Source organism: Diadema antillarum, unplaced genomic scaffold, assembly GCF_040938485.1.
Source record: "Diadema antillarum isolate AM-2024a unplaced genomic scaffold, OU_Dant_1.0 seq00000384_RagTag, whole genome shotgun sequence".
Classification (NCBI taxonomy): domain Eukaryota; kingdom Metazoa; phylum Echinodermata; class Echinoidea; order Diadematoida; family Diadematidae; genus Diadema; species Diadema antillarum.
Genome location: NW_027271382.1, coordinates 356,224 through 370,290, shown reverse-complemented (window position 1 = coordinate 370,290; position 14,067 = coordinate 356,224). Strand labels below are relative to the sequence as shown.

The following is a 14,067-nucleotide window of genomic DNA, read 5'->3' as shown; positions in this document are numbered from 1 at the left end:
TTATCCCCGGAAGTGCCTGAAATGAATGAGTTAAATCTTATATTAATGTAAGAATGAAGGACTTGGGTCATTCTTACATTCATATAATAGCGCCCTCTCTCATCCTTCTCCCATCTCTATAGCAGAATATCATGTATATGAATCAAAGAACGACCCAAGTCCATATGAATCAAAGAACGACCCAAGTCCACCACACAAAATGGCCTCTCCACAATTAATGTAAATGTTAATTGTCATAATAATATATGTTCTAATTTGTATATACAATGTTGCCTTCCCATCACAGTTAAATAGAATATTATTGGACAAATAAAGCAGATATGAAGTTTTTTTTAGTTTACTGGAAATGATCCTCCATGGACTTGGGTCGTTCTTATATTCATATACTCAAATGTGGTTAAGAGTGCCAATACCATTATTTTTATAACCACAGACCTCGGCCAGATATGGCATTTAATGGTTAGTTATGAGGGAGGGAAGTAGAGACAAATTGCATGGTACGCAAATGTGCAACTCATGATGAACAGTGATGATGAGATGTTGACTTATTGATGTTTCCTATGATTTATTGCAGCCTCTTGTGAAGAAGTGGAAGAACATCAGATGGAGACGCTGGCACGGATCTTTCTCTCAAGCCAAGAAATACCGTCCACCAAGTGACCAAGACATAGACCAGGTTTGTGAGACCACCCTGGCAAAATGATATCATTAAAAAAGATTGAAGGGATGGTTTAACAGATATGATTTCCGGCAGGTGTTTGCCAAACTCACTTTTACAAATATGAACACCATGTAGTCATAGAGGTAATGTCGTCCGTCTTTGAGTACTCAAAGCAGCTTGTATAAGAATATCTGTGTGTTGTTTCTTTCTTCTTCTTCTTTGCGCAGCATATTTTGCAGTGTTTTTGTATATTTATGAGTTTTGCGAGTCTACTTACCGAAATTCACAAATTTACGAACTCCATAGAATATTGCCTCTTGAAGCACAAATGCATTCTATATTGTATTCTAGGTAGAATACTGTTAAATTTTCTCTTGAAAAGGGACGTACATATCTCTCACTCGCTTTGTTCGAATTTCCTAATTCAGCCACTTTATATGGTGTATGATTCACTCTGTGTGAGATTTTTTTTTTTCCTAGACACCTAGTATGATGAATGAGAGAAAGCATCCAGCAGAGCTAATTTCTGGATCACTGTTCATCATATCTTTTCAATTTCACAGCAACTGTTTGTCCGTGTATTCCCACTGTAGAACTTACACTCTCTTGTTCAGGTGCTGTTGTAGTTACAAAATGGTTGTGATTACTCATGACCAATGTTTTAACAATACAGTTGCTGTACATTGGGGACAATCTTTGTTTGAAATGAAGTGAAGTGTTCAACGATGGGAAACGGCCATATACCTGACACTACCCTCTGTAATAATACCCCCATCTGAATGGCTTTCATTTCTCTCTTGACTCACACAGCTGATCAAGAAACTTGGCACGTCCTTGAGATCAGGTAGCTCGCTGCGAGACGCCAGAGCCTGTGTGTTGTGCAGTGAGCTTGGAGATGGAGAAACCAATGGACCAGCCAGGTACAGAACATCTTTCCATATATTCAAGTGTCACTTTTAAAAGACATGTGGGTTGAGTGAATGCAGTAATATTAGTAGAACACAACAGTGAAAGTTTGAGCAAAATCGGACAATCCGATAAAAAGTTATTAATTTTTGAAGTTTCTGCTCAGTCACGGCTGGATGAAAAGACTACTACAGCTTGTGATGCCACATGAGTACAACGATATAAAGAAAGAATAAAGAAAATTCAACATATTTCCATTTTTCTTGCATAACAAAAGAACACTCGACTTCTCTCTTTCAGAAGGCAGGGGGAATAATATTACCCTTAGCATATGTCAGTAGCAAGTCGAAGAAATGTGCACTTTATTCAAAAAGTAAAGTTTTGTGAAATTCTCTTTTTATTTTCATTATATAGTTGTATGCATGTGACATCATACACTGTAGTAGTCTTCTCTTCCAGCAGTGACTGCGCAGATACTTAAAATATTCGTAACTTTTGAACAGATTGTCCGATTTTCCTCAAACTTTCACTGATGTGTTCTACTAATATTTCTGCATTCTCTCAATCCTTATGTATATGAAGGTGGACTTGTCCTTTAAGGTCATCGTGTGAGATATCTTTGTGTCCCGACTCAAACATAAACATATCCAGTATGCTGCTGTAAGAGCACAATAATCGACTAATAGCACCCGTTCGTGCATTGAGTGTATCCAAAGCTGACCCAATAATATGTTGTCAAAAAGGAGATTTCACCATTTTTTTCATTGTCCTTTCCCCCAGATTGCTGAACCTGAATGTAGACTCCTGGGTGCACCTGAACTGCGCCCTGTGGTCAGACGAGGTCTACGAGACCCTGAATGGATCCCTCATGAACGTGGAGATAGCCCTCAAGCGCGGCCAGACCTGCCACTGCTGCTACTGCAGCAAGCTTGGTGCCACCATCTCTTGCCACAAGCAGCGCTGCTGCAACGTCTACCACTTCAACTGTGCCATCCAGGACCACTGCATGTTCTTCAAGGATAAGGTGAGGGTGTTTTCAAATCCTTCAACTCATGCATTTGCAAGTGCTGTCAACGGTTGCCCTTGTACTTTAGATGTTGCTTGGATTGACTAAGTGAAAAAGTCTGTTGTCGGTTTGGTTGAATTGCTTGCATTATCAGTGTCTCAACGAATAGATGTATGATGAAGGATTTTGATATTCTGTTATGCATGCACGAGTGACAAGTTGTTACATGGCAGTAGGTGGATAACCGTGTGGCAGCCTACCTGCTGCTGTATATTGATGTAGTCAGAACCTTGGTATTGGGTACTAGTACACATTGTTCCTGTGGTCTCACAAGACATCTGACAGGCTTACGATTTCAGTCACATGTAATAATTACAAATATATGTGATTTTGTATTAGGCAGTGACGCTGTGTTTCATCTGCTAACTGTTTGGTACATGCTGATAGTGAAGGGATGGGCCACCAAATTTTGAAATTTTAATTGCTGCACAAGTTGCAAGGATCATGCATCCTTTGTGCCATGATAAAGGATACTTTGACTTAGGACACTTTTATTTCTTTATCTTTTTTTTTCAGCATGGCAAGGTTAACATGTGAATTGTCATGCTGCACTGTCACAGATATTTCAACTATTATTTATACCGCCGCCAAACGAAGTTTGAAGGGGGTATATCAGGAATCAGCGGACGGTCGGGCGGTCGGTCCGTTGCAAATCTTGCGTCGCGAACTACTTCCTCAGTTTTCAACCGATTCCCATAAAACTTGGCACAGATGTGTGCCTTGGGTTGTAGATGTGCAAGACGTATTTTTTGACAGTACCCAAAAGTACGTTGCCATGGTAACGGCATATTATGGGCAAAAATGGGTACAAATCTTGCGTCGCGAACTCCTCCCACAGTTTTTGATAATTTTTTATGAAATTAGGTACAGATGTTCATCTGAATATGTTAATGTGCAAGACACATATTTCCGCAGTGGCAAAAAGTGCGTTGCCATGGTAACAGCATGTTATTGGTAAAATATAGGGCAAAATGCTTCATGGCGAAACTGCTTCATCAGTGTTCTTCCAATTCTCATGGAATTCATATTGAATGTTTGTCTTAGGATATAGGTCAGCATGACACATTTCTTGACAGTGACAAAAAGTATGTTGCCATGGTAACAGCTCACATATTATGAGCCAAAATGATGGAAAATTTTGTGTTGCAAACTTCTTCCTCAGTTTTTGCCCAATTTCCATGAAACTTGGTACAGATGTGTGCCTTTGGTTGTAGATGTGCAAGACGCATTTTTCGACAGTACCCGAAAGTATGTTGCCATGGTAACGGCATATTAATGGCAGAAGATCAAGGAAAGATCTTGCGGATTTAACTACTTCCTCAGTTTTTTGACCAAAGCTTATGAAATGTTGTTTGGCGGGGGTATAACCAGTCGCTGTAGCGACATTTCTAGTTTCTTGCAGTATTTTTAATATTTTGTATTTTCCTTCTTTTTTGGGGGGCAAAAATGCGTTTTCCACAAATGTATTACTACTCCTGTATTGCAAGAAAGGGGAAAGTAATGTGTGTTTTTTTGAAACCAAATATGTCTTGTCACCTCTCAAAGTACTGCTGTGCTGTTTATAAGTGAAGAACTCCATGCTGTTGCTGTTTCTATGCAGAAAATGCACAGGTCTAATTTTACAGGATTTGTGTAATCAGTGGTCTATCTTTTTCTTTGTGTTTATTTTCCTTCTTGTCAAACTATTCCTCTGACAGACGATGATGTGTCCTCTGCACGCGCCTTCCAAGCCTACTGAGAGTACACTCCATTCTCATGTGGTCTACCGCCGTGTCTACATCAACAGGGATGAGCACAAGCAAGTAGCAAGGTATGTCTCATGCACCTGTTTGTCGGAACATTCCACAAGGAAGCAATGCACATGGCACTGCTGGCCGTATTTGGCCAACCAAAGTAGCCATGGATCAGTTGCATCAGAGGCAGACGTTGGAACACTGAAGTGACATACTTAATTAGGGTCTGTGTTTTATAGCTGCAAGCTGAATGTATGTGGTCCTGCATCACAAATTCAACAAAAAGTCGCCAGACATGGACTTTTAGTTTAGCTCAGATTCTGAAAGAGTAGACTTTAAGCTTTAAAATGATGTATAACTCAATTCAGATGGACTCACCTTACGTATCTAAATATTGGAAAGAAAGCACACACTGTGGAAAAGAGTGAACTGAGAAAAGAGGCTCTGAAGTACAGGGTCTATTCAAGCGCTTAATTTTTACTAAGCCGTGCCAGCTGCGCGGTGAATGGGACAAAAAACAGGATGTGAACCACCAGAGCAACAACAACGAAGGGATTATCAGATTAAGCTGAAATTGAGCATGCTCTATTAACACATTCTGTCCATGATTAATGCCAACTTTCAAAGCAGTAGCATTATCTTTTGAAAAGTTATTAGAGTTGAAAGTGAGGAGTTTGCAAAGGATTTTTAAAAAATGAAAAGCAACCTCTAAGACATACCTGATCACACTACGCTACAAAAAAAAAAAGATCCAGAAAACTGCTGAAAACACACTTTCCCATTTATTTTATGATCCCTAACTACAGATTAATGTAGAAGAAGAATAGCTCTCCCAGAAAACATGAAAAAACCAAGGCTTAGTTGACCCATTTCACCTTTTTCGAGTCCTCACATAAAATCAAGGGGTGCGACTTGTTGGTTTTGTGATGCACAGTCACACATATTATGTGTGTGTGTTAAAATCACTATCTATATTTATCCCTTTTTATTTTTTATTTTTAATTTTTTTGCTTTGCATTTGTTTTATGGAGTATTTTCAATACTCGCCTTGGAAGACATTTTAGAGATGAGCTTCTTATCGTCCATTACTGCGTGAAGTCACTAAAATATTTTATTGGAATTTTGCTGCATCTGAACATGCATCTTACATGTAACAGTGGAGGAATGGTCTATGTGACTATACACTCTCCCTGTATATATTTGTGTGATTTACTAGTATCATTTTTTGTTCTCCTGCTCAGCATCATGACAATGACCGACCGAAAGTTCACTCTGCGCGTCGGCAGTCTTGTCTTCCAGTCTCTAGGCCAGCTACTACCTCACCAGATGCATCTGTTCCATTCTCTCACTTCCATCTACCCAGTAAGTTGCCCGCACAAGTCATGATTCCTTTCAGTGGCTGAGCAGTTGCATATTTCACAGAGACAAGTTATTTTAGGGAGATGAATATAAACCCAAAGGAATCATCAGCTTTTCCTTCTTAGGTCTGTTGCATGATGGTAATTATACCCCCGCCAAACGAAGTTTGAAGGGGGTACATAGGAATCAGCGGACGGTCGGGCGGTCGGTCGGTCGGTCAAGTCGGGCGGTCGGGCGGTCGGGCGGGCGGTCGGGCGGGCGGTCGGGCGGGCGGTCGGGCGGGCGGTTGGGCGGGCGGTCCGTTGCAAATCTTGCGTCGCGAACTACTTCCTCAGTTTTCAACCGATTCCCATAAAACTTGGCACAGATGTGTGCCTTGGGTTGTAGATGTGCAAGACGTATTTTTTGACAGTACCCAAAAGTACGTTGCCATGGTAACGGCATATTATGGGCAAAAATGGGTACAAATCTTGCGTCGCGAACTCCTCCCACAGTTTTTGATCAATTTTTATGAAATTAGGTACAGATGTTCATCTGAATATGTTAATGTGCAAGACACATATTTCCGCAGTGGCAAAAAGTGCGTTGCCATGGTAACGGCATGTTATTGGTAAAATATAGGGCAAAATGCTTCATGGCAAAACTGCTTCATCAGTGTTCTTCCAATTCTCATGGAATTCATATTGAATGTTTGTCTTAGGATATAGGTCAGCATGACACATTTCTTGACAGTGACAAAAAGTATGTTGCCATGGTAACAGCTCACATATTATGAGCCAAAATGATGGAAAATTTTGTGTTGCAAACTACTTCCTCAGTTTTTGCCCAATTTCCATGAAACTTGGTACAGATGTGTGCCTTTGGTTGTAGATGTGTAAGATGCATTTTTTGACAGTACCCGAAAGTATGTTGCCATGATAACGGCATATTAATGGCAGAAGATCAAGGAAAGATCTTGCGGATTTAACTACTTCCTCAGTTTTTTGACCAAAGCTTATGAAATGTGGCACACACCTTGATCTTGGTGGGAAGATGTGGAAGACATATTTTTCGGACGTGTCGGAAGCTGCGTTGCCATGGTAACGGCATATAAATGGCAGAAGATCAAGGAAAGATCTTGCGGATTGAACTACTTCCTCTGTATTCGACTGAAGCTCATGAAATGTGGCACACACATTGGTCTTGGTGGGAAGATGTGCAAGACATATTTTTTGGACGTGTCGGAAGCTGCGTTGCCATGGTAACGGCATATTAATGGCGGAAGATCAAGGAAAGATCTTGTGGATTGAACTACTTCCTCAGTTTTTGACAAAAGCTTATGAAATGTGGCACACACAATAGTCTTGGTGGGAAGATGTGCAAGACATATTTTTCGGACGTGTCGGAAGCTGCGTTGCCATGGTAACGGCATTTAAATGGCAGAAGATCAAGGAAAGATCATTCCTTGGGTAAGACTCGTCACGGGGCGGGGGTATTAATCACCTTCAGTGATATTTCTAGTTAAAACATGAAAATTTCAGGATAATCATCCATTTATGTGTGTGCATTACGAATACATTTTTTTTTTTTTTGGGGGGGGGGGGAGGAATAAAAGTGGGTGTAGCAAAAGTCATTAGCGATTTTTGGATTTGTACTGATATAACTGAAAATTCAAACTGCTCTTGAAGTTGGTCATGCTTGTAAGACTGCTAAGGGACATGGAAATTACTCAGAGACAATAAAAAAGGATTTTGATGAAGACTGACTTGGTCGTCTCCGTACCTGCTATTAATGGGTAGAATTTGATTTAAGGTTTGACGCGTACTTGGTGCGTATTAGCCACATATTTTCCTCCGTTTTTAAGAAGTATGGAGGGCTTGCAAAGAGGACCACTGAAAATTGCACCCAGTAGTTATGTAGTTTGGAGGCCATCCCTTCTATCCTCATTCTCCACGTTATCTCTCACCAGGTCGGATATGAGAGCATCCGTCTCTACTGGAGTATGCGCTACACCAACAAGCGCTGCAGCTACTCCTGCACCATCCAGGACCAGAATGGGCGCCCAGAGTTCAGCATCCGTATCATTGAGCAGGGCCACGAGGACGTCACCTACAAGGCTGACACGCCCAGGAGTGAGTTGGAAATGATTTAATTCGTACAGAGACTCTTTGTCTGTCAAACTTACGTTCTTATCCAGATGGGTTTCTTCTCAATCTATGGGTGGATGTTGTTGAAGCGTGCTGAATTCTTTTGTTGTAATCTATGCAAAATTTCTTGGTTCTTGGATTACTGAATGTGACAAGTTTGTGTAGGAAAGCTAAATTCTTACATTATTTCACAGCAGCTTGATACAGCTCAGACCCGATTGTGAGTTAGCATACTTTGAAACCATCATGACATTGTTCATCAGCTTTACAAAAAAAAAAAAGCTCTAGTGCATGTGCCCCCTTTAAACTTGTTTGGATGTCTTTCATTACCGTTTTGACAATATTGATGCGAGTGTTTGGTCATCGAGAATTAACAATATCAAGGTGTAAATGGTAGCGGATAGTAGTGATTTAAGCTTCAAAATATTCAAGATGTGTTGATTGATTCTATTCGTACAGATTTATGCTTAGATTGTGATTTTTACATGTATCTATTCTGTGTCCCTCCTCCCTGCTAGACGTTTGGTACAAGGTCCTTGAGCAGATTGCCAAGCTAAGGCGAGATGCCGACATGCTGAAACTCTTCCCAACCTTCCTGACCGGGGAGGATCTCTTTGGCCTCACTGAGCCGGCCATCCAGAGGATTACCGAGTCGGTCAGTATCTTGTTCTGGCACCAAAGTTTGAGGTGCTGTTAATGCTTTCAGGTCAAACTTCACAAAGTGTTTTACCTTAGACCCCATCACGTGAAAGGCATTATCTAGTCGTAATTTGCGATATGTACTACATGTACTTTCACATAAAGCTATGGCTCACTCTGCAGGACCTTTCTTTGTTGTCAAGGTAATAAGATGTCATTCAAAATCATGAAAGTAGCAGCATTGCTCTAGAGCAGTGCTCCAAGAGGTAGTGAAAAGAAGCCCAAAGTTTAACAAACAAGAAAATCTCTTTTAAAGCCCCTTTTGTAAGAACTCAGTTGTGCTTGTTCACTTTCAGGGTAAGAGTCCTTTACTAAGGATTTTGGGACAGTTAAGCAGTTGATCAATGCTTGCAGAGGGAAAATGAAACGAGCAACCAATCTTCCAAAGCAGGTCACTGAACAGTGTGCACTCTGTCTTGGCAACTTGTGGTCAGTAATGCTGGGAATTACTGTGATACTGATGGCTGACTCCTTCTCCCCCTTTTCTTGCCTCCTCACAGCTTCCTGGTGTGGATCTGATCCAGCACTATACATTCCGCTTTGGCCGCTCACCGCTCATAGACCTGCCTCTGGCAGTCAACCCGACGGGCTGTGCCAGGGCCGAACCGCGGAGACAGACTCACCTCAAGAGGTAAGCCCGGTCTGCTGTGTATCTCTCGGAAGTGTAGTTGCAAATTTGAAATGTCTTCTTTCTGCTTTGCTGTTACAGTTTTTAGGATTCCATCCAGGAGTATTTCCTGAATACTTAATACACACGGAATATTTGTGTTGTGCAAATTTTTTGTGTGCTTTGTGCAACGTGCAGCTAGTGAGAAAAAATATACTCGCCTGCATACTTCTTTGCTCTGAGATCATGCACATTGGTGATCTTTAGATGTCCACAGTTCAGTCTCAGTGCTTTGGGGCAAGAACTGCCTGTGAAAACACCCAAAATATATAATACTTGGCTGAATGCAGATACCTAATTTGGAGACAAAATCATCAAAATCTACAATACTTGTACCCTGGTTTCCATTTCCTGCTTTGCAGACCTCACACACTAACCAGCAACACCACGTCTCGCTCCTTCCACACCACCCTGGCTGGAGAGGTAGCGTCGCCGTACAACAAGCAGTTTGTCCACTCCAAGTCCTCGCAGTACAAGCGCCTCAAGACGGAGTGGAAGACCAACGTCTACTTGGCTCGCTCACAGATCCAGGTGCGGAAATAAACCACTTCTTATCATCTTTCAACTATTTGTAGCATTTACTGTAGCATGCATAGAATCGTTGTCAAGTAGGAAGGTCAGTTCTAACAGATTACAAAGAAATGCACTTGCTCAAGGGATACTGGTGTTTGTACTTCATTACTGAAAGGATACTATGCAACTTGGAGCTTGTCTTTTGCCACTGGATTTGGAAGACACTCAAACAAAAGGAAATTGACTATAAGCTAGTACAGTGATATCAGTGACATAATTCCCAGATTCATCAAGAGAACCGCATGTAATGCAGTTTATGAGAGGGAACACAATCAAACAGACTCCAAGTTGTGAAATGGAGCTGCTAGTCTTCCACAAGGTAGTTTATCTACGTTTATGGAAGCATAGGAGTATTTATCTTCGATTTTGCTGTATTGATTGTGCCCTGTAGGTATCACCTATTTTGAATATGATGTTGTACATCTTTGTGAATAGAGCCCTATTGCAAAAAAATTGAGGTCACATGTATGTCAGAATATCAAACTTAAATCTGTGATTGGCTGATACCTGACTTAAGTTTTATTTTCTGTCTTATGTCTGATTGCATCTTTTTAGGCAACAGGGCCCTTGGTTATCAAAAAGATGTGTATGATATGTGTAAATAATCACATGATTTTGGGGTGTCTGTTTTGTTTAGAATTAAACACAAAAAGAAAAAAAGTCATCGAAGTCCTAAAGGGTTAGGAAATAGGTGAAAGGCAGAGGCTGATGAGAGAAGTCTGATTTTGGGGTGCTATCTAACATTTGAACAGGGCTTAGGGTTGTACGCCGCCCACGACATCGAGAAGCACACCATGGTCATTGAGTACATTGGCACGCTGATCCGCAACGAGGTGGCCAACAAGTGCGAGCGGGAGTACGAGGAAGCCAACCGCGGCGTCTACATGTTTCGGCTCGACGACAACACCGTGGTGGACGCCACGCGCAGCGGCAACCCGGCACGGTACATCAACCACTCGTGCAACCCGAACTGCGTGGCGGAGGTGGTGAACTTTGACAAGGACCAGAAGAAAATCATCATTATCTCTTCCAGGAGACTGCAGAAAGGAGAAGAGGTGAGGATATGTTCCCTTCTTTTTCCTTGCTCTCTTTCTGTCATGCTCCCCCTCTCTCTGTAGCTGCGGGCAAACTGGCAAAACACTCTAAAGTTTGAGTTCTTGAAGTTTTGCCAGTGTGAAGGCAAACGTCCAGAAAACTTCTTGCAAAACTTCTCGCGAAACTTCCCTCTCAAACTAGGGAAATTTCCTGAACCCCTGCAAATCTTCTCGAAGTCAGCGCAGTCTGGACGCACGCAACTGAAACTGGGTGTGCCGTCATAGCAGTGTATGCTTTATTACGTCACAATCATTATAGTAGGGCAGATATGTAACAAAAATTGGTCGAAATGCTCACATCCGGCGGAAAGTATGAAATTTTGCATATAGGGGTATTTTGAGGCGCTGATTTCAAATATTGCCGGATCCAAGAGATTTGACCACGGGGTCGGCCGCCATTTTTAATTCCAATATGGTCGCCATCACAAAACAAATTCAAAGATCCATATCTTCAGTTCTGAATGACCTGTGGCACCAAAATTTGGTACACATGAGCGTTTTGACACATTGAATTTGATGACAGATTGATTCGGAGTGTCTGACAAACATCGAATGGCCACCATTTTGAATTCCAATATGGCCGCCTCGACGAAATATTCAAAATCTCTATCTCGATTTTTAAGTGGTGAGTGACCCTGAAATTAGGTGTAAACAAGTATTTTAACATACTGAGTTAAACTATTAACTGATGTGATGTATCTGACAAACGCAATGCCTGCTATTTTGAATTCCAATGTGGCTACGAAGACAAACATCACGACTAACATTCACGGGCATGTCAAAAAGTGCAGAAAAAAGGAAGCATAATGCACCTTTCACCGACGTCACAATGTAAATACATCAGCGCGCACTCTATCAGTTACAAACGCGGGCTCAATCAGGTAGCCTAATTTACAAACCCGAGATAGAGATTTTTAACACTCCAACATGGCAGATATGTATTAAATTCAAATTGGCTGCCGTGCAGCTTGTCAGACATATCAAGTAAGTCTGTTATTGAAGTCATCATATCTTCATGCTTTTATATATCAAATTCCAATGGCTAATGTCATTCAGAACTGAAGATAGGGATCTTTGACGGCAGCCATTTTGGAATTCAAAATGGCGGCCGACCCCGTGATCAGATCTCCTGGATCCGGCAATTTTTGAAATCAGCGCCTCAAAAATACCCCTATATGCAAAATTTCATACTTTCCGCCGGATGTGAGCATTTTTTTCACATATCTGCCCCACTATTAGCTGTCAGACGGTGTGCGCCTCTTCTATGTTGCACATGCACACCAGTGACCCAAACTTTGAGAACAGAAACTTCAGCAAGTTATGCCACCAGCATGAATGGACGACGAAACATCACGCAGACTTCTCAAAGTCAAACTGTGCAATGTTTTGCTAGTGTGACCGTGGCTAAAGTCCCTCTCTCTCCCATTTCTCTCCATCCGTCTGTACCTGTCTGTCTGTGTTGATAACTTGCTGTTGACCCAGTTGATAAAATTTGTTTGCAATGATTTCATTGGAAACCCATCAACATCTTCAATACCAGAGGGATCTGGCTCAAATTAAAGGCCATCCTTGTGGTGGACGCATTGAAATTTCCCTTCCTCATTGTCCTCTTGCATAGTAGATGTAAATATTGACTTACACAGCAGATTTCATTGAATCATATGTATTTTCTTCTTTCCCAGCAGAATCGACTACCAAAGGGTTAGCTGTTGATAATCCTTTGCATTTTAACAGTGATTGCCCTCTGTAGTTAGCTCCCCAAACTTCCATGAAAATGTTCAAAGATAAAAGGATCTGGTTAAGATTCTGATGACATGAGACATGATCCTGTAATTACAAGAGTTGCAGTTTTAGATAGGATATTTTTGGTGGGTTTTTTTAAATAGTTTTTATGCCTCTGTTACTGTGAAAATGACATTCGGATTGATATGAAGGTTATGAGCTATGATTATTTCATAGACAGTTTACACCATTAGCATTGGCCAGAGGAAGTACCCGTTTGAGGGAAGCGCAGTCATTGTGAGTGTATTGCATCCTTGTGTTGCAATAAATAAGGACTTTACCACAATGTTGTTCAGTGATGAACAATACACAATGGTCTGATGCTTTGATTGTAATACTGTTTGTATCATCATTCATGTTACCTATCCAAAATGCAGCTGACCTACGACTACAAGTTCGAACTGGAGGATGTCCAGAACAAGATTCCGTGTCTGTGCAAGGCGCCCAACTGTCGCAAGTGGATGAATTGATGTCGCCACGCTCATCACGTGACCGCGTCTCATGTCAGCCATCTTGGAATCAGAACGCTGGGCCCGCACGATGAATCGACTCTCATTGTGTTACAAAGAGTTGACTGCTTATCCAGACAAAGAGCAGAGAGAATCTACTGTCTATCCACAGTAAATAGTACTCCTTTTTATTTTCCTATTTGAGCAATAAAGAAGTTTTCAAGATGTTGCCATGATTGTGGAGGCGTGTTAGGGACCACCGTATTTTACTCCTGCAGTCTGTCAACCCTCACCGTGAACATTAGATGTCTTCACTACAGGGGATGGGGGTGCTAGTAGCTGAGAATATATTAGTTGAGTAAGCATGCAATCTCATTATGGCAAGATAGAACTGCTGTGCTTCAGTTGCAGGAAAACCGTGGACGCAAAATTTCATTTCCTCTTTCCGTGGTCTCTGCGCTTCCTCTTTCATTTTGATTTACTAGATGAATAGATCACGATTTCGGTGATTATGTGCTTGGCATTAGTTTGATGAAAAAGGCTGTCTATCATGCATTAACCCTGAATGAAAACAGACGGAACCTCACACCCCCCCCCCCCCCCCCTCCCCACCTCATGCCCCAAGAAATATTTAATATAAAGGAAGAGGCTCTTTATTGTGTGTATCACAGATGTGCTATCTGATCATGTTACTCAATCAATGGCTGCATCATACAACTCATAATTGTAAGCCGTACGTGTTCTTTCCATCTTTCTACTGAAATGTTTGAATACCTGGTAATAAATCATGAAAACCCAAGGAACAAAGGGTGTAGGACTCTCTAGTATCCTCGGAGAGCTTTGGCTTACTTGCATATCACTTTCTTTCAAATTTGACTCGGTACATTCATTTTCTAAAAGAAAAAAAAATCATGTAATTGCAGTGATAAAAGCTTTTTTGATGTCGGATATT

At 41.3% G+C, this 14,067-nt stretch overlaps 1 protein-coding gene across 1 annotated transcript in view; it reads left to right on the top strand.

Moving 5' to 3' along the window:
* The window catches only part of LOC139731753 (histone-lysine N-methyltransferase 2C-like), an 84,390-nt gene extending 70,704 nt beyond the window's left edge, over positions 1-13,686 (top strand). The window contains 11 exon segments of the mRNA XM_071642635.1: positions 575-676; positions 1,472-1,581; positions 2,348-2,591; positions 4,331-4,443; positions 5,608-5,728; positions 7,674-7,836; positions 8,370-8,506; positions 9,051-9,181; positions 9,580-9,748; positions 10,543-10,845; positions 13,044-13,686. Of these exon segments, the coding sequence (XP_071498736.1) occupies positions 575-676; positions 1,472-1,581; positions 2,348-2,591; positions 4,331-4,443; positions 5,608-5,728; positions 7,674-7,836; positions 8,370-8,506; positions 9,051-9,181; positions 9,580-9,748; positions 10,543-10,845; positions 13,044-13,136 (1,686 nt within the window). The 3' untranslated portion in view covers positions 13,137-13,686.
* The last annotated feature ends 381 nt before the right edge of the window (positions 13,687-14,067 follow it).